This window comes from Abrus precatorius, unplaced genomic scaffold (assembly GCF_003935025.1).
Source record: "Abrus precatorius isolate BTA unplaced genomic scaffold, Abrus_2018 Scaffold1, whole genome shotgun sequence".
NCBI lineage: Eukaryota > Viridiplantae > Streptophyta > Magnoliopsida > Fabales > Fabaceae > Abrus > Abrus precatorius.
This window is the reverse complement of record NW_020874291.1, coordinates 169,078-188,474: the sequence shown is the minus strand read 5'-3', so window position 1 is coordinate 188,474 and position 19,397 is coordinate 169,078. Positions and strand designations below refer to the sequence as shown.

At 34.1% G+C, this 19,397-nt stretch overlaps 2 protein-coding genes across 2 annotated transcripts; both read right to left on the bottom strand.

Annotated features, from left to right (window-relative positions):
• Positions 1-2,594: 2,594 nt before the first annotated feature.
• LOC113857369 lies at positions 2,595-3,581 on the bottom strand. The gene has a single exon (XM_027489166.1). It carries the CDS (start codon positions 3,579-3,581, stop codon positions 2,595-2,597), a length of 987 nt encoding a protein of 328 aa, XP_027344967.1.
• Positions 3,582-3,686: 105 nt separating this feature from the next.
• Positions 3,687-4,814, bottom strand: LOC113857365. The gene has a single exon (XM_027489152.1). The coding sequence runs from the start codon at positions 4,812-4,814 to the stop codon at positions 3,687-3,689; it is 1,128 nt and encodes a 375-aa protein (XP_027344953.1).
• Between the last annotated feature and the right edge of the window lie 14,583 nt (positions 4,815-19,397).

Here is a 19,397-nt window from a genome sequence, read left to right as displayed (position 1 = left end):
AATTTCTACCATTTAAAACACATGCACCAAAGATCAATAGGACTTTAATTAATCTTGTAATGTGGCTAAGGTAAAGGTAAGATAAAAGAAAGTGAACAAAGCTAAAAACCAAAGAGAAATAAAGAGCAATGGGGAATGGATTAAAAACAAGTAAAAGCAAAACAGCAACACATCACAATAATCAAGAACACATGTACAAAATCTAGAAATAGAATAGTACTTTTTACTTTTTTTTTCGTTTTTTTAAAATTTATTATTTTTATTTATTTATTTATTATTATTATTTTTTTACTTTGAAAGTACTGCACTGTTTTTATACAATCCACTTTTCTAGTCAACCTACAATGCATCAAAATATGCTCAAAGCAATATGTACAAAACACCCCCACACTTGTTTTTAACCAATTCCCAAAACAATTCCAAAGCTCATCTATTCCCAAAGGTTGGGCATATCATGGTTTTTCAAGTTACATGGCTTGTAATGAGCTGCAAAATCATCAAGAAAAAGGTCAATAAGGCTCAAAGGGGATAACCAATGGAATACATGCAAGGTAAGTCAATTTGGCCAAGTGGCTAAAATCAAAAGAAGGCCTAAATCATATCAAAAGTGCATGTGAATAGATGACATCAAAAAGAGTCAATTCAAGCTCAAAAATACCTACAAACATGAGTGAATCACACAAGAAAGAAGATAAGCTCAAATCTCACTAAGGCATGCATTCTACCAATTAATGATCCACAACCTAATCATTATGAAAAACTAGCTAAACTCAAAATGCAAGAAACACAACTATGAAGTTATGAAACTTCCAACTAAGAATGGCAAATGAAAAGATGCTCACAAGAATGAAGTCTCTAAAAGCAAAGGAATCCAATGAAAAATATGCTAAGGACTACTCCCTCTATTATTTATCTGGGCTGCATCGAGAGTTCTAGAGGCATAGGCAATAACATGAGGAAATTTACCAACTCTGTAAGATAGAACAGCTCCAAGTGTATAGTCAGAGGCGTCACACATCAACTCAAAGGGGAGCTCCCAATCTAGTGGCTGCATGATAGGTGTTGTGGTGAGTCTCCTCCTCAACTCCTCAAAAGCCTCCTTACACGAATCAGAGAATAAGAATGGTACGTCTTTCTGCAGAAGACTGGACAGCTGCAGTGCAATGGTATTGAAATCTCTGATAAATCGCCTGTAAAAACCTGCATGTCCAAGGAAAGAACGCACCTCCCGCACAGACGTGGGGTAAGATAGAGAGGAAATAACATCAATTTTCGCCTTATCGACCTGTATTCCCCTCTCAGAAATAAGATGTCCTAAAACTACACCTTCTTTTACCATAAAATGGCATTTCTCATAATTCAGCACGAGGTTAGTTTCAACACATCTCTCTAACACCCTGGTTAAGCTATGCAGACATGAATCAAATGAAGAACCATAAACAGTAAAATCATCCATAAACACCTCCATGCAATTATCAATTAAATCAGAAAAAACACTTAACATACACCTCTGAAAAGTGGCAGGTGCATTGCATAGGCTGAATGGCATCCTTTTATAGGCAAAAGTGCCAAAAGAACAGGTGAAAGTGGTCTTGTGCTGGTCCTCAGGAGCAATATGAATCTGCATGTAGCCAGAGAAACCATCCAGGAAACAATAATGGGATTTACCTGCTAACCTCTCAATGACCTGATCAATGAATGGGAGAGGGAAGTGGTCCTTTCTAGTAGCCTGGTTGGGTCGCCTATAGTCAATACACACTCTCCATTTGTTGGCGACTCTGGTGGCAACCATCTCATTCTCCTGGTTCTGCACCACAGTAATCCCAGACTTCTTAGGTACCACTTGGACAGGTGACACCCATGTACTGTCAGAAATGGGGTAGATGATCCCAGCCATCAGTAGCTTGGTCACCTCCTTCTTCACTACATCCAGAATGGTAGGATTGAGTCTTCTTTGGGGCTTCCTCACTGGCCTAGACTCATCCTCCAAGTGAATCCTGTGAATGCATACAGCTGGACTGATCCCAGGAATGTCACTCAAGCTCCAACCGATGGCTCTCTTGTGCACCTTCAGAACTTGTAGCAACTTCTCTTCCTGATCCTCCAGAAGGCTGCTGGATATAATTACCGGAAACCTCTGCTGCTCTGCATCCAGATAAGCATATTTAAGGTGATTTGGCAGAGGGCTCAACTCCAATGAACTTGGCTGCTGCTCTATAACTGATAATGGAGACTGTGGGGCTGTAGCAGCCATGGATATCACAGAATCTGGATTTGCACCTACAATGGAAGGCAAAACAGCAGAAGATATGGCAGTATTAATCTCAACACAAATGGAACAAATGCCACTATCACAGGTGCATCTTGGTAAAGCATCTAAATCTAAATCTAAGTCTGAAAACTGAGACAAGTCAAAATCTGAATCTACAGCAATATCGATACTAGAATCAAAAGCAGAATCAAAATCAGAATCGATTACATGAACTGTATCAAAATCTAAATCAGAATTTCTATCTACTACATTAATAAGAAAAACAGAAAAATCAGAACAGTCGGAAAGTATTGAATGGATCTCAGCCGGATGTCTCATGGCATCAAAGATATTGAAATGAACTGTCATCTCCAAACTCCATGGACAGTGTGCCAGTATGGACATCAATCTTTGTCTTCACAGTCATTAAGAATGGTCTACCCAGAATCAAGGTCGAATTCTCATCCTGCATATCAAGAATGTAAAAATCAGCCAGAAAAATCAATTGGTTAACTTTTACCAACACGTCTTCGAGCACTCCTAAAGGCTGAGCTGTGCTTCGATTTGCTAATTGGATAATCACGTTGGTTGGTTTCAAGTCTCCCAAATGCAACATCTTATATACGGCTGAAGGCATAACATTGATAGAAGCTCCCAAATCCAGCAAGGCACTAGCAAAAGAGGACTCTCCAATTGTGCAGCGAATGGAGAAAGTTCCTGGATCACCACATTTCTGTGGAAGGCTAGACTGGGACAAGGATGAAACTAGCTGGACATTCCTCTTCTTTAAGTTCCTCTTATAAGTACAGAGCTCCTTCAAGAATTTCACATATCGAGGAATCTGTTTGATGGCATCCAGCAGAGGAATATTAATCTCCACCTTCTTGAAGGTATCCAGCAACTCTTGGTCCATTTCTATTTTCTTTGGTGGAGGAACTTTGGTTGGGAAAGGAAGGGGAATTTGGTGATGTGGTAAATTATCTCGGACTCCCTCTTCATTTCCACTACTTTTACTAGCCTGCACTGGACAATTGGTCAGTTCCTTACCACTTCTTAAAGTAATAGCACTTACATTACCTTTCGGATTAACTACAAGCTGCGAAGGAAGTGCTGCAGACCCTTGTTGTTGTAAATTATTCACTGAAGTTGCCAGCTGCCCAATTTGGGTCTGTAAGTCCTGAATGGTGGCTGAAACGTTCTGCTGAAACTGCAGACTTTGAGTGGCCATTTGACTCATCAACTCCTCCAAAGAAGGTCCACTACTGTTGGGCTGTGGAGGAGGTTGTTGTTGAGCCTGATTTTGCTGTGCAGGCTGTTGTTGTTGTCTCATAGGAGGAGGCAGGTACTTTGGTTGTTGCTGCTGCACAGGGTGATGTTGTGGCTGGTGGTATGAAGGGTGTGCAGACTGCTGCTGGTACACATATTTCTGTTGTTGCTATGGTGCTGGTGGACCATACCTCAGATTGGGATGACTTCTCCACCCTGGATTGTATGTAGGGGAGAAAGGGTTATATTGCTGAGGTTGCTGCTGATGACTCTGGTGAGGAAGGTGTATGCCTGCTACCAAATGAGAAGGTTGGGCTGTCTCCTGCAGCTGAGGACAAGAATCAGTATAATGGTCACCTGCACGAATGCCACACGTTTGCTGGATCTGTGGAATTGCCTGGCCCATGGCTAATTGCCTCACCAAAGAAGTCAGTTCTGTAAGCTTGTTTTCCAGCCTTTGGTTATCAACTGCAGCAACACTGCTTATGGATGCCTCATGTACAACTCTAGTGGTAAGATTTCTGGAACTGAATTGCTGAGAATTTTTTGCCATGTTGGAGATCAAATATCTTGCAGCTGCTAAAGTCTTGTCCATCAAAGCACCTCCACTGGCTGCATCAATCATACTGCGCTCCATAGGCATCAATCCTTCATAGAAATATTGAATCAAAAGCTGCTCATTTATCTGATGGTTTGGGCAGGTCGAACACAGCTTGTTGAACCTCTCCCAGTACTCATATAAATTCTCTCCTTGCAGCTGTCTAATGCCATTAATCTCCTTCCTTATTGCTACTGTTCTGGACGCAGGGAAGAGTTTTTCTAAAAATCGCCTCTTCATGTCGCTCCATGTACAGATTGGTGTTGGCTGCAGGTACAACCAGTCCTTGGCTATGTCACATAATGAAAATGGAAATGCCTTCATCTTGACGAAGTCCTCTAGCACATCCACTGGTCGCATGGTAGAACACACCACATGGAATTCCATCAAATGTTTGTGTGGATCTTCTCCTGCAAGACCATGAAATTTAGGAAGTAAATGAATAAGACCATACTTCAATTCATAACTTGCTACTCCCTCCTGTAATTGTGGTATCTGAATGCATAAAGGTTGATGTCCAACATCAGGGGCAGCAAGCTCCTTCAAGGTTCTCTCTTGGTTGTTTGCCATGTTGCTTGTTTGTGAAGTAAACTGACTATGAGTAGTGTTGTGCTCTTTCCTCAATTTCAAAAGCTTCAATCTCGTCCTCTCTATCTCAGGGTCAAATGAATGTAGTATGCCTGGATTAGATCTAGTCATACAAGGTTAGGGTCACAAGGAACAACACACAAATCCTGAGTGCACAGAATTAGTTAACAAAGCAAGTACCATCAAAACACAAGCAATGGTTGAAGTGAGACCATGATAAATCCCCAAATGGTATAGGATAACACCACAAAAATTTTCAGAATTTTTGGAATTGATCTGATATGGAAACTGGAAGCCTAAAATCAAGAAAAATAGGTCAATAAATGCTTAAAAATAAAAAACTTTTAGAAAACATGCGATTTTTGAAAATCGGGGAAACCTCAACCATTGGAGCGGGTTGCAGTGAATAGGAAATTTTATTCTACCCCAAAGTTATGTGTCATGGAAAAAATTCTGACACTCCTAGCAAAAGTTATGACACTTTTAAGTTGCACAAAATTTTTCTTCACCACCAAGGTGTATCTCTTTCTCTACAAATGATTTTTCAATTCTACCAACTCTACACACTAATATACACTAAATGTAATGTGGAAACAAAAATTCAGGCCAAAATTCGACCATTTACTATTTTTTTGGAATTTTTCAAAATCAGTGAATAGTGGATGAATAGTGCAAGAATAGTGCAAGTCAGCAATTCAACATGCATACACTAAACTGATTTCTACTAGTCCTCTGTTTTCAGCATGCATACACTAAACTGCAACTTACACAAAATGCTATCACAGATCTATTGAACCTAGTCACACACACTCAAACACGAATTGAAGTACAACACCTATATATCATGCAATACAAACACATGCAACATGAATCATAACAGATTACACCAAATCACACCATTGCATAACAGAATAGAACAGAACACACCATATCATATGCAACTGAACAATTCATGAATCACAAATCATAGAACTACAATTGGATAACATAATCAAATGCATACGAACTATACTGGATACAGGACACTACAATACACAATTACAGAATTCAGAAAATAGAATTTACAAAATTCACAATTGAACTACACAAACACAGAATACAGAAAACACAATGCACCATTGAGTCAAAACAATACGAAATGCATCCCCGGCAACGGCGCCAATTTTGATAGCCATGTCGCAGTGGTATCAAAAACTACTAAATTCCTCACAAAAACATGCAGTTCAGGGAGCAACCTAGGTCATATTTCACAAGGATGCAATTGCACATTATTCTAATCTCAATTATGCATGAAAGGTTGTATGTTTGGGGGTTTAAATGCAGAAATTGAATTACAAAATTAAAATGCAGAAAATGAAATTACAGAGAATGAAATCGCAAAGAATGAAATCGCAGAGAATTAAAATGCAGAAAATGAAATTCAATAGAATTGGAACCGAAAGTTAAAATCAAAATCCAGAGCACAAAAATCCAAAACTAAGATTGAATGAAAATTGAATTTGTTTAAATCTCTTCTATACAACAAACAATTAATCAATTGATTGTTATACGATTAAGGACAATGCACAATTCAATCGAACAATGCTTTTATACAATCGTAAAAATGTGAGATCGGAAAACAAACTCGGAGCATCAAAAACGTCTTGAACAAATGCGATCTGGACTTTGGCAATGAAATTGAAGGGAGAACATAGCAGAAATCATCTTGATTTTGTAGAATCTTAACCGTCTTTCAGTTGTAATTGCAAAGGCATACGAATTCAGAATGGAAAAATGCAAGAAAAGAAGAAGAATGGTAAAAAAAATGAGAGATTCTATTAGAAGCGGGAAAGGTATTGCAAACTGAAAAATGAAAAAATGAATCAAAAGTCCTTCCCAATCAGCCCCTAATCTCTATAAATACTAATCCTAAAAGAGCAAAAACCGAGTGGGCCAAAGTTGGGCCGAAATTAAATACAAACGAACTGCAAAACAAAAGCAAAATAAAAACTATACAATAGTCAACTAAAAGTCTAAACTTCTAAAATTCGTAGAAAATAGCTCCGGACTCCAAACAGTACGATCCAGATATCCAAATTAAAGCCCCGGAAGTAAGGAATCCAATTCAAAAAGAATCCGCAAAAAAGAATACCTACAGAAAAAGTTATGGTCAAATTAGTAACCAAATGTCAGAATAGAAAATATGAACAAAAGTATAGTATTTACGAAAATTCCTAATTATCAAGATAAATGCAAAAACATATGAAATGGAAGAAATAAGGGAATGAAAAGTCATGCAAAGGATGCAATAACACTAAAAATGTGGGAACAAAATATGAGCTATCATTGTCTAAGTTAGCGTTTCAAAAACTCATTTTTAGTATAGTATTTTCTTTGTACTTTAAGTCCCGTTATATAAATAATAATAATAATAATAATAATAATAATAACAAATTATCAACTTCAATTTCTTATGCGCTAGTTAAGTCAGATTTCTTTTTCCTAGTTCAATGTTTTAATTAAAAGCTATCCATATTTTGCACAATGTCCCACGTGAAGAGGAATGGAAACTTAGTTCATATGCCTACATTATCTTAATAAAAACCTATCATTCTCATTGTAGAAAGATGTACTTTATTTTGGGCGATTCCCCTTTAACAAATTATAAATCTCTCTTATTGATTTCACAATTTGTTTAAAAAATCGTTGCTAAACAAATAATTATATTCTTAAATTATTTTTCCGCTCTTATCACGTCATTATAAAAAAATGAAATAAGAAATTAGAAGAAAACTTTCACTAAAATAGCTTTTAAGATCCTATTCAATGAACTAGCTTTTTAAATGACTTAATTTTATTTTCATCAATTAAATAATGATAAAAGTTCTATAAAATAATAGTACTTTCATTCCTATTTATCTGTTTAGGGCAAAAAAATATTCAAACCAAAGAGTCTTATTATTAATTTAATATTATTTTAAACTATTACATCGACAAATAAATAAAACAATTTTTTAATAATATATAAAGAGAAATGAAGAATGTATTTATATATATCCGAGTTTGTGAGCAAAGAAAAGTTAACGTGAAAGTGCATAAAGATAAGATAACTAATTCATCGAAGATTGATTTGCGGGCAAACAACCCAATTACTTGCCAAAATATGGAGCTGCACAGATCTCCGAGCAATAATTGAATCCAAACTCTCATATCCAATATTTAAATATAGTATCCAAAATCACAAGGGTTTAGATCTCGTGATGTATTCATTCAAACTGTTAATATAAATATATATACCCTCGTCTATATAGGGTGTGTTATATGATCACACAGTGGCACAATGGCTAGGGTTTCGAAGGCATGGTGCATTTTGGTTACCACACTGCATTTGTTGCACATCGCATCTTCAAATTTCATCGTCAAATCTCTACCAGGTTTTGGGCATCTTCCATTCACGCTGGAAACCGGGTGAGTCGCTTATTCATTGATCATGGTACATGGGTAAGGCTATAATTATTTATATTTTTATTTTCAAATATTATTAAATTAAAATACATTTATTTTCAATAAAGAAAACTACTAACTAATAATTAAGAAATTAAAGTGGATAAATTTGACCTACTACAACGTATATACCCTCTAATACAGGTATGTAGGAGTGGGTGAAAGAGAAGAGGTGCAGCTGTTTTATTACTTTGTCGAGTCTCAAAGGAGTCCCATGAATGATCCACTCTTACTTTGGCTTATTGGGGGACCTGGTTGTTCTGGCCTTTCAGGTTTCTTATATGAAAACGGTAAATATTTATGTCATAAATTCTCTGAACTTCTCTAAAATTACAAAAAATAGTATTATAAATAGTATTTTTGCTATGTGTAGTTTAGATATTGTAGTTATTATTATTATTATTAGTAGTAGTTTACACATTGCATTGCTCAATGTTCTAATTAAATTAGACTTTGATGATGTGAGGATTCGGGTACTCCTCATACTCTCTTTAATTCAATTAGCTTTGTTTGCTGATACAAAAAACAAGTTTTGTCTTCGAAATGTTTGTATTTTGAAGTATTTTGGGTTGATAGCATAAATTCTTAAAAGTATCATTATGTGATTTAAGGTGATATTTCTCTTTCGCAGTCAATTAAAGCTAATTGTAACGGGGATTACATCCATCTTAATCCAAACAATACAAATTGCATGTCAGATTATGAAGTTTACTCAGAGGTGAGAATCTTTTACAATTTATTTATATTTTGAACTGATTTAATTTAATTTTATATTTTTGTCTTGATTCTGAACTGAATTTGAATTTGTTTATGATCTATCCCAACAATTATTTGGGCCTGAAAAGATTGGTTCAGTCACCGAACTCGTGGGACTCCATTACATTAGATAGTGTTGGCAATTAAAATAAATTGCCAAATTGATGAATACTATTAGAATACTCAAGAAATAATTTTTCTATTGAAAAACCAATACACTTAATTACTTAGAAGACTTTGACTTTATTAATAACCAATTAGACACTTAAACAACCAAAAAAAACTCATTGAAGTTTCTTTCTAAAATAAACATCGTACAACAAATACTAAGTAATAAACTATTTCACCATAAAACTTCATATTCTATAACATCTTCTATTTATAAAGTTTAGAGGAGGTCTTTTTGCTTAATAATTAAGCAAACAAATTCAACTTAAATTTGTTTTCTTTTATGATGATGAAAAGTTCAACTTGAATTTATCTTCTTTTATGATAACGAAGAGTTCAACTTGAAATTGTCGTCTTCTATGATGATGAAGAATTCAACTTAAATTTGTCTTCTTTATAATGATAGTATAGCTCGTAATAAGTTGGCTTTATCTTCTAACAAGTTTAATTTCTAACATCCTCTCTTAAATTTGACTTGATCCTAAACATATTCTTTAACTTTAAGAACAAATTGACTTTGAGTGTCTTTGTGAAAATATCTACTACTTGATTTTTAGAAGCATAATACTCCACCACAATTTCTTTGTCTTTGATCAAGTCATGAATATAGTAATGTTTAATATTAATGTGTTTGTTACACCCATGAAACAATGGATTCTTTGTTAAAGCAAATGTTGATTTGTTATCAAAAAATATCTTTGTTGGTCCTTCTTGTTGGTGTTGTAACTCACTTAATATACTCTTTGTAACCAAACTGCTTGAGTGACACAATTAGTTGCTGCTATGTACTCTATCTTTTGCTATTACTAGAGCAACTAGTTGTTGTTTCTTAGAGGACTAAGAAAATACATGTACCAAGATGAAAGGCATAACCCAAAGTGCTTTTTTGAGTTTTAATTTCACGAGTCCAATCACTATTTGTGTATCCAATCAACTTTGGCTTAATAGAACTTGAATAAAAAAATGCCTTCATCAATTATACCTTTGACATACCTCAAAATTTGCTTTGCAACTTGCCAATGAGATTGACATGGTAAATCCATAAATTTGCTTCATGAGCCCAACTCTACACCTAAGATTTTCCACTAACATTCTAAAATTTGTTGAATTAACAAGATCCCCACCACTTTATTTTCCAAGTTTCAATCTTTCTTCAACTGGTGTCAAGATTAGTTTGTATGTCTCCATCTTTAATTTTTTTGAAATATCTGTTGCATATTTTTTTTTTAGAGATAAAAATTCATTTAGTTGTCTACTTCACCTCCATGCCTAGAAAATAAGACATTAAGCCCAAATTTGTCATCTCAAATTGGGTAGACATATTTTCTCTAAATTCAGCCAACAATTTAGGGTTATTGCCAGTCAAGATCAAATCATCCACATACGGATAAACAATAATGATATCTCCAGCCTTTTTTGTTTTGATATATAAGACATGCTCATTTGGAATTTTGTGAAATCCATTATTGATGATGTATCAATTCGTGTGTACCAAGATCCAGACAGCTTCTTCAATCCATATAGAGCTTTTTTTAACTTGTAGACCTTGTTTTCCTCTCCTTGTTGTAGATACCCTAGGTGGTTACTCTACATAAATGATGAAGCATTTTTTCATATTGTGTTTAAAAGATTTGTCGCAAATCCTCATCAAAATTTAAACAAATTAATGTAGCACTAGGGTTACCCTAGATTGTCTCCCGTGAACATTGGCTATTAATCTTCATTAAACATGTTGAAGGCATTAATTGAACAAGCAATTAAATTGGGAGGTTTTATGGTTTCAAATCAATATAAGGAGCAGGAAGCAAACAAGTTTAATTAATTCAAATAATAAAAAGCAGCAATCCTTAGTTCATCCACATAGATTCTATCCTCATTCCACTTAAGATTTAACACTCATCCTCTTCCATGAATTAAGTTAATTTAACAAGCGAAAATCAACCTTATGGTCCCAATGAAATTATGCAATTTGTTAGGCTCTAATCCCTCATCCCAAGATTACGCAACCTTAGAATTAAACCTAGGATTAAGCAATCCCTAGTTTAGAATCTCCTTAAAATGAATTAGGGTTAATTAAGCAATGTCCCCCTAATTCACCATTAATTAAATTCAAGAGGCAAGGAAGAAGTAATATTCATGAAAAGAAAGGAGTTATATTATCATTAAAATCAAGGAACTCAAGAATCCATGTGAACTCACTAAGAATTACATAAAATTTAGCCCTCCATGGAAATGGGGTCAAAAACACAGTTTGAAAATGCAGAAAACTCATTGGCATTAATGTAAAAGTAAGAGAAATGAGAAACCAAACCAAAGGTTGCCCTAAGCTCTGGAAAATATCCTAATTTAGTAAAGAAGAGAGAAGGTTCGAAAAGTGTAAGAGCCCCTTGCCCTAATTTGGCAAACATTTATTTATACTAAGGCTGGCGCCCTTCAAAGTGATTACTTTCATTCTTTCATAGTAGACACGCGTAGCATCAGTTGGTTTTTACCTTTCTGTAGTGTCCATTATCAAATTTGATAGTAGACACGCGCAACACTGATACATTTTGGGCTCTCTGGAGTTGTCACTATGAACTTTAATAGTAACTATGCGCAGCACCTACAGTTCTGCACGCTCTGGAGTGACTACTATGAACTTTCATAGTAACTACGCGCAACACCTTCAATTATGCATGCTTTGGAGTGACTACTATGAACTTTCATAGTAGTCACACGCAAGCTTAGTGGATTCTGGGCTGCTGTAGTTGTCACTTTTAGCTTTGAAAGTGATCACTTTGGTCCCTTTGCTAAAAGTAGCTTGCTGTAGTGGTCACTATCAATCTTGGAAGTAGTTACTTTCACCTCAAATTCCTCAAAATCCAATAATTCTTCAAAATAAGCTTGGGGATTCCTGCCACATTATTCAAACATGTAAAATAAACTATCTAAATCAACGTAAATTAACCAAAAACTAAGAAACCTATATTATTTAGCCTAATTGGAAAATATCATCTTATTTACACTATCTAAGTCTATTCTTTTCTATAAAAAGTAATAAATTATGTATAAAAATTTAGTAAAATGTGGATTTTGATTCTAAGTATACCATTTAAGAAAGCAGAGTTGACATCCATTTAAAAAATCATCCATTGATTCTAAGCAATAAGGGAAACAATTATACGTATTTGTGTCCAATCTAGCAACTGGAGCAAACTTCAAAATAATCAATCCCAGGTTTCTGTTTGTACCCTTTTGCCACTAGTCCTACTTTGAAATGATCTATTACTCCGTTTGGATTCTACTTTATTTTGTACACCCACTTTAGACCTATTGGTTTCTTTCCTTCTGAAAGTGTTGTTAAATCCCATGTGTCATTTTTCTCTATTGAATGAATTTCTTCATCTATTTACTCAGCAATCATTATTGGTTGCTTCCTCATATGTCATAGGATCATAGCATTCAAATAAAGCGTATATGTAACATCTTCCTTTGTATCATTAGGATCATCATCTCTACCAACTTTATTATCTTGTAGATAAGCAGGTGGACACTGCTCCTTTTGTGGATATCTATGAGGTGGTGAATTTGATGTTAATTCTCTTGGACTTCCAATACTAGTTGATGATTTATCAACTACTTCTTCATTTGTAATTACTAGTATAGCCAACAACTCCTTTTCTTTTTCTAACCAATCTCATGCTCTATTTTCATCAAAGGTGACATCATGATTGATGATTAGCTTTTAAGTCTCTAGATTGTACCAACTCTACAAAGATGCATTTTTTTGCTTTGTCATCAAGTTTCTTCCTCAATTGATCAGGAACATGTACATAAGTAATACAATTAAACACTTTCAAGTTATTGAGATTTAGCTTTTGCCCACTCCAAGCTTCTTGTAGAGTTTTATTATGAACACTTTTAATAGGACATCTATTTAAGATGTAAATTGCACAAGCTACTACTTCTGCCTAAAAATTCTCTGGTAATTTCTTGCAATGTAGCGTGTTTCTTACCATGTCTATGATAATTTTTATTCTTTCTTTTTGCTACTCCATTTTGTTGAGGAGCATATCTTGCAATTACTTGATGCTTAACTCCCTGCTTTCTCAAGAAATCATCACAAACTATATAGTCTATACCCCTATCAGTTCTTAAGGTTTTCAAAATATAACCACTTCGCCTTTCAACATATAACATAAAACTCTTGAGCATATCACAAGCATCAGATTTATTTTGCAGGACTTTCTACTAAAATCATCAATGAAAGTAATAAAGTATTTGCTACCTCCATTGGATGGAACATCAACATAGCATAGGTCTGAGTGCACTAACTAAAGTGGTTTTGCAGCTCCCTATACCTGTCCTTTAGGAAAAGGATCTTGATGCTTCTTTCCAACTACATAATTTTCACACAGTTGTTCTGGTACTTGGATTGTTGTTGGAAGGAACTTGATGCTTTCAAAGTTGAAGTGGCCAAGTTGCATGTGCCAAAGCTAGTTATTATCAAGTATTGTAGCATTGCAACACACAACAGTATCTTACTTAATATTCATTGGAAATAACTAATTTTTTGACATATTTCTCGTTGCTATCAACCTCATCCCTATATTATTTATGGTGCAAGTTCTCTCATTGAATCGCATATCATATCCTTTCTCAGCCAGTTGTTCTTCGCTCAAGAGATTTTAACATATACCAAGTACATAAAACACATATGAAATATAATTTAAAGATTCATCCTTCAATCTGATAGCAACCTTTCCTTTTCCCAAGACTTCAAGCTTTGAATTATCATTGAGCTTGACCATGGAGTGAAAGTTCTCATCTAAGTTGGAAAATAATTATTTCTTCCCTCTTAGATGATTATTGCAACATGTATCTAGCAGTCACTGGTTGTCATTTTTATAAGCAACTATATGAATGGTTATAAACATTGTCTTCATATTATATTCCTCTTGTATGGCGTCTTCATTTTTTGCAACTTGGGCATGACTATCTCTAATATTCAATATTTTGGCATGACATTCTCAACTATAGTAACCATACTTATTACAGTTTTGATAATGAATATGAGATTTGTACTAAGACTGAAAATGTTTGAACTTCTTGCATTTATGACATTGAATATTAGATTTATTTTGAAAAGAACCATTACCTCGTCTACCTTAGCTTGAGTCAAATTGAGGATTCCTCCCTCTTCCTTTGAAGTTTTGACCTCTTTGATGTTGGTTCGCTTTTCTTTGCATAGATCCCTCATTTTTTACATTTGTTTAAGCCTTTGATGCTTGCTCAATCGTGCCACTTGATTTCTCATTCATCCGTATCTCTCGTGACTCTAAAGATGCTTGCAAATTATGTAGAGTCATTGTGTTACGATCTTTTACTTCTTCAACAGCTGCTACCACGTAATCAAAACAAGTTCAATACATATGTAGAACTTTCTTCATGATATCTTTCTCTTTTATATTATCACAATTGTTTTTCATTTCATTGACGAGTTTGTCCATTTATGAAAAATAATCATGAATGCTTTCTTCTCTGTTTTTCTCCATTAGCTCAAACTGGCGTTTCAAGCTTTGCAACCTTATTCATTTGATTGGGTCAGCACTTTCATATGTTTTGAGTAAAATGCCTAAGCCTCTTTTGCTGTTTGAGCATGAAAAATTTTCTCAAGAACAGACAACTCCATGGATTGACAAATTAGAAATAATGCTTTTTCATTAAGACAATTTTTATCTTCTTGCTACATATCAACCTTTTCCTTATCTTCTCTGGTTGGTTCAACAAAACTTTCTTTGATGATGTCTCGTGTTGCAACCAGGCGGTCGCAACAGTACAGCGAAAATGTGTTTAAGAAAAAACATCTTTCAAGAATAAAAATATTTTTCTAAAAATCCGAGTAATCGCTACCGAATTTTATTTTAAGAAAACCTTGAAAAAACTTAAAAATAATATGATCTTTGAAACCAAAAATGAGTTTGGGAGTCATTTACGTGTAGGAAAGATATTAGCACCTTACAACATCCTTTTAAAAACAATTACCTTAAATTACTTGTGCAAATTCATCTTAATTTTGAAAAATATTTATTTAACCCCTAAAAAATTATTATTATTAATATTTTTATTATTTATTTTAAAAGAAGGCAAATTATTTATTAAAATGTTAATGGATACCTTAAAAAATTATTTTGAAAATTATTTTGACTTGACGGGTTTGATTCCCGCTGCTAGTATCTTCGGATGCAATTGAAAACTCAAAGTCACGTAATTTTATCTAAAAATTGTGAAATTAGTTGATTAAAATTAAGAGTTTAGTAAAAGAAATTTTAATTTGAAATTAAAATTATTTTCATGAAATTATAATGTTTAGGATACAAGATAACACAGTTATACATGTACCCTACGAGAAATAATACAGACGGTGAAGGAAGATCACACAACTATATTGCTGTAAATGAAATATTTGAATTTATATTTAAATTGAAATGATTAGACTTTGCCGTAAAAATTAATATATGAACGTTCAGCCACTGGCGCTCAACAACTTTCAATAGAAATGAAAAAGCATTTATATACTACCGATGCTCAATAGAATCGAGAGTAAAAAATCCATTTACAATAAAGAGGCGTTGTTGTTGCAAAAGAGTCTAAGGAGATAATGGAGTGGAATTGCAATGGGTGATATTTTAACCTCTGTTAAAGATGATGATTTTTTTCCTCTTCCTTCTAGGTTAAGAGCTTTGTTCCCTTTTGTTCTATGATTTTTGCTTTTCTTTTTTAATCTCAGATCTCCTTCTAAAAATATTTTTACTCTCCAGAAAACCTTCTTGGTAAACTCATTGCCTCTTTCTCCCCAAAAATTTGTTCTTTCTTTTTGGATCTCTCAATTTAAAAAAAAAAATTGCCTTCCTCTCTAAAAGCTCTCCTTCTCAGATCCCTTAGAGAGACTTGTTGCCTCTCCTCTAAAATGTTTGAAAACTCGATCTTTTCTCTCTAGATTTTTTTTTGCTTTCATTCTCCAAAAAAGGAACCTCTCTCACCAGATTTCTTACTTGTGTTTTTATACTGGGTTCAGTTCTTCATATTTTAGGGTTTTATATGAGGACAAATTTTTGAACTTTTCCTTTCTCATAGAATTTTGCTTTGGGAGCTGGGTGTAAGTCAATGTAGTGCAGTATTTTCTTTTAGAAAACAAATTGATTTTCTAAGATTTTCCCTATTATTTTATTTTATTTTTACGTTTAAGAGCAAAAATTGGTATTGACATCTCCATAACCATTGGTCTTTAAGCATAATTCCATCAAGCATTTCCACATGGAAAAATTTGATTTTCCATTGAACATAAAAACAATTGTTTGTACTTGTTGGACTTGACTTGATCTTATGCTTGAACTTGCGTCCATTTTGGATCAACAAGCTTTGATACCAAATATTTACAATTAAAATAAATTTCCTAGTTGAAATATGACTGTTATGACAAATATAATTACTCAAGAAATAATTTTCCTATGAGAAAAACAATACACTCAAAAATATTTTGACTTTGTTAATAGCCAATTACACACTTAAACAATCACGAGAAAACTCGTTGGAGTTTCTTTTTAAAACAAACTTCGTACAACAAATACTAAGTAATGAACTATTTTACTATAAAACTCTATATCCCTTAGCATCCCCTATTTATAGAGTTTGAAGGAAGTCTTTTTGCTTAATAATTAAGCAAACAACTTTAACTTGAATTTGTCTTCCTTTATGATGATGAAGAGTTTAACTTGAACTTGTCTTCTTTTATAACGACAAAGAGTTCAACTTAGATTTATCTTTTTTATAATTATAATGTAGTTAATAATAAGTTGGCTTTATCTTTTAGCAAGTTTAATTTCTAATAGATAGACTCTAGCTTGGATAAAGCATGTTCTTACTAAAGTGTTCATCTAATAATTTAACTATTGTGTAGGTAATCATCTATAATTATAGACCATTGCTTTTGATACCACTTTCTAAAACTTAAGTTTTAGAATTTAATTTCTACAAGTGAGTAATATTTTTCTGAATCTTATTTCTAAAAATATAAACAAGAGTGGTGCAATTAATAAAAAGAGGAGTGCAAAAATAAATATCCGTAAATATAATGTACCATTTCAAGGGAATGCAATGAATTCCCCATATATAGATATAGTAAAAGGCTAGCTGTCAGGCTTGTGATTTATCATTGAGTAATCTATAATATTTTATACTTGTTCAATGTTAATTGAAGGATTATTTGGTACTGGAATAGATTTAGATGGAGTTTGAAATTATTAAAAAAAAAAAAAAAAGTGAACAGTACCGTATGAACAGTGCCGAATGAACAGTAAAACTGCCTATGAACAGTGCAAACTACGCATAAAACCGTGTATGAACAGTAAAAACTGCGTATGTACAGTGACTGCTGACATCATCATGACGTCATGGCTGACGTCACATACGCGTACAATGTGTGTACAGTAAGCGTGCACAGTATTTTTCGGCATGAATAGTGCCCTAAACAGTGTTCCTGGAGTGAACAGTGTTTTCGGCGATCAACAGTAAATTTCAAAAATTTTCTATAAAAAGGGGGCTTCACACAAAATTTTCATTTCTTCATTTCTGAGATTCTAAAGGATTTGAAGTAAGTTTCTTTAAGTTTGAAGCTAGATTTACCGTTCGTTTCTCTTCTTCTTCTCTTTCTCATAGAAGTTCATGGTGTTCTTAGGAGAAACTTCATTCTAAAGCCGATTCTTTGGTGAATCTTGCATTAAAACAAGTAATATTAGGTAGATCTAGTGTGAATCATCGTTCTGAGGTAAGGAGAGTTTACTTTAACCTATGAACTACGTTTTGAATGGTTTAATATGTTATTTCAAGATGTTTTGATATGATTTTGTTAGATCTTTTGAATAAAAGCTATTTTCTAAGTTGTAACTGCTGTTAATTAATTTAAAATGCTGAGATTTTGGCTGATCTATTATAAACTTGCCTTAGCTGAACTGTTAAAATAATTTTGGCGGTGTGCATCATGCTGAGATATATGTTTTGCATCATTATAGAGCCAAGTTACATGTTTAGGTGGGTAGATGTGTAACGGTAAGTTCATGCTGAGCTGCTGTGCTGTGTTGTCTGGATCCAGATATCGGAATGGGTCACTCCCAGACCGGCTAGGTTCCTTCTGGATTACTTAGGTTGTGAAACCAGTTGGAAACCGTTTTCATGCTGTGCATTAGATGGGCTAGAAATGCATAGCGCTATTGCTGTGAGAAATATTTTGCTCTATATATATGATTTTATTTTATTTTTGTAAGCTCACCCTTGCATTTCTTTCTATGTCGTTGTGTGCGTGTGTACTGCGATGATCGTACGGCGGTACGTGAGCAGATGTAGCAGGTGTTGCATCTACTTCACAGGCTAAGGGGCCAGTGGAGAAATGTTAGAAGCTGAAGTCGAGTAATATTGCATCTAAGTCCTTTTTCCTTATTTTTGAGACATCATGTAGAGGGAGCTACGTAGTATAATTTTGGGTATTTTGAATATTATGAACTAAATGTAATATTGTGTTGTTTTATTGGATATTTGTTATAAGAAACTTTGTTTTATTTTGAATGAGAAGAGAATTTCATACTTATATTCTCTATTATTTATTTACCTTAAATAAGTATGTCATGTAGAAACAATGTTCTCGATGCCTTACAAAAAAAGGGTCGTGACATTTTAGTGGTATCAGAGCATGGTCTAGGTAAACCTACGGGATGAGGTTGTTAGGCGTCAGTTGTGCATATTAGACATGTGAATTTTAGCTGTGAATCATATATCATAATTTCTAATCATCAGGTTGTGAGGGAACGAGCTTGATCACCTCGGTTCTCAGACACGACAGATGTAGGAAATTTTGGTATATGATACTAGGGTGCGCTATAGGCGATTCATGCTGCGTGAATAATAGGTTGTTAAGCTAAGTTGTGAATGATTGCTGAGATAAGTGTGTTTGCTATGCTGTGTGAAATGCTGATATGATGTTGTGCTCAATGCTAAATTGATTAAATTGTTATGATATACTAAATATGAATATATCACTGTAAGCTGAATTATGAATATAGCTATATGGTGGTAATACTGAATGTGTTAAACGTTAGTAATCTAAGCTAGTCTATATATTAGGATGGCTAGACCAAGAAGATCTACTGCAAACCCTCCTCTTGCTGATGTGAACCAAATGGCTCACGCCATGGAGGCCATGGCAGACACTGTTAGGCAGAGTCTAGATATGATTCAGCAGCAGCAAGCTCCAAA

What these genes read in the sequence shown, in the direction of transcription:
- LOC113857369 (XM_027489166.1), bottom strand. Translation starts at nt 3,581, where the DNA reads ATGAGACAACAACAACAGCCTGCACAGCAAAATCAGGCTCAACAACAA.
- LOC113857365 (XM_027489152.1), bottom strand. Translation starts at nt 4,814, where the DNA reads ATGACTAGATCTAATCCAGGCATACTACATTCATTTGACCCTGAGATA.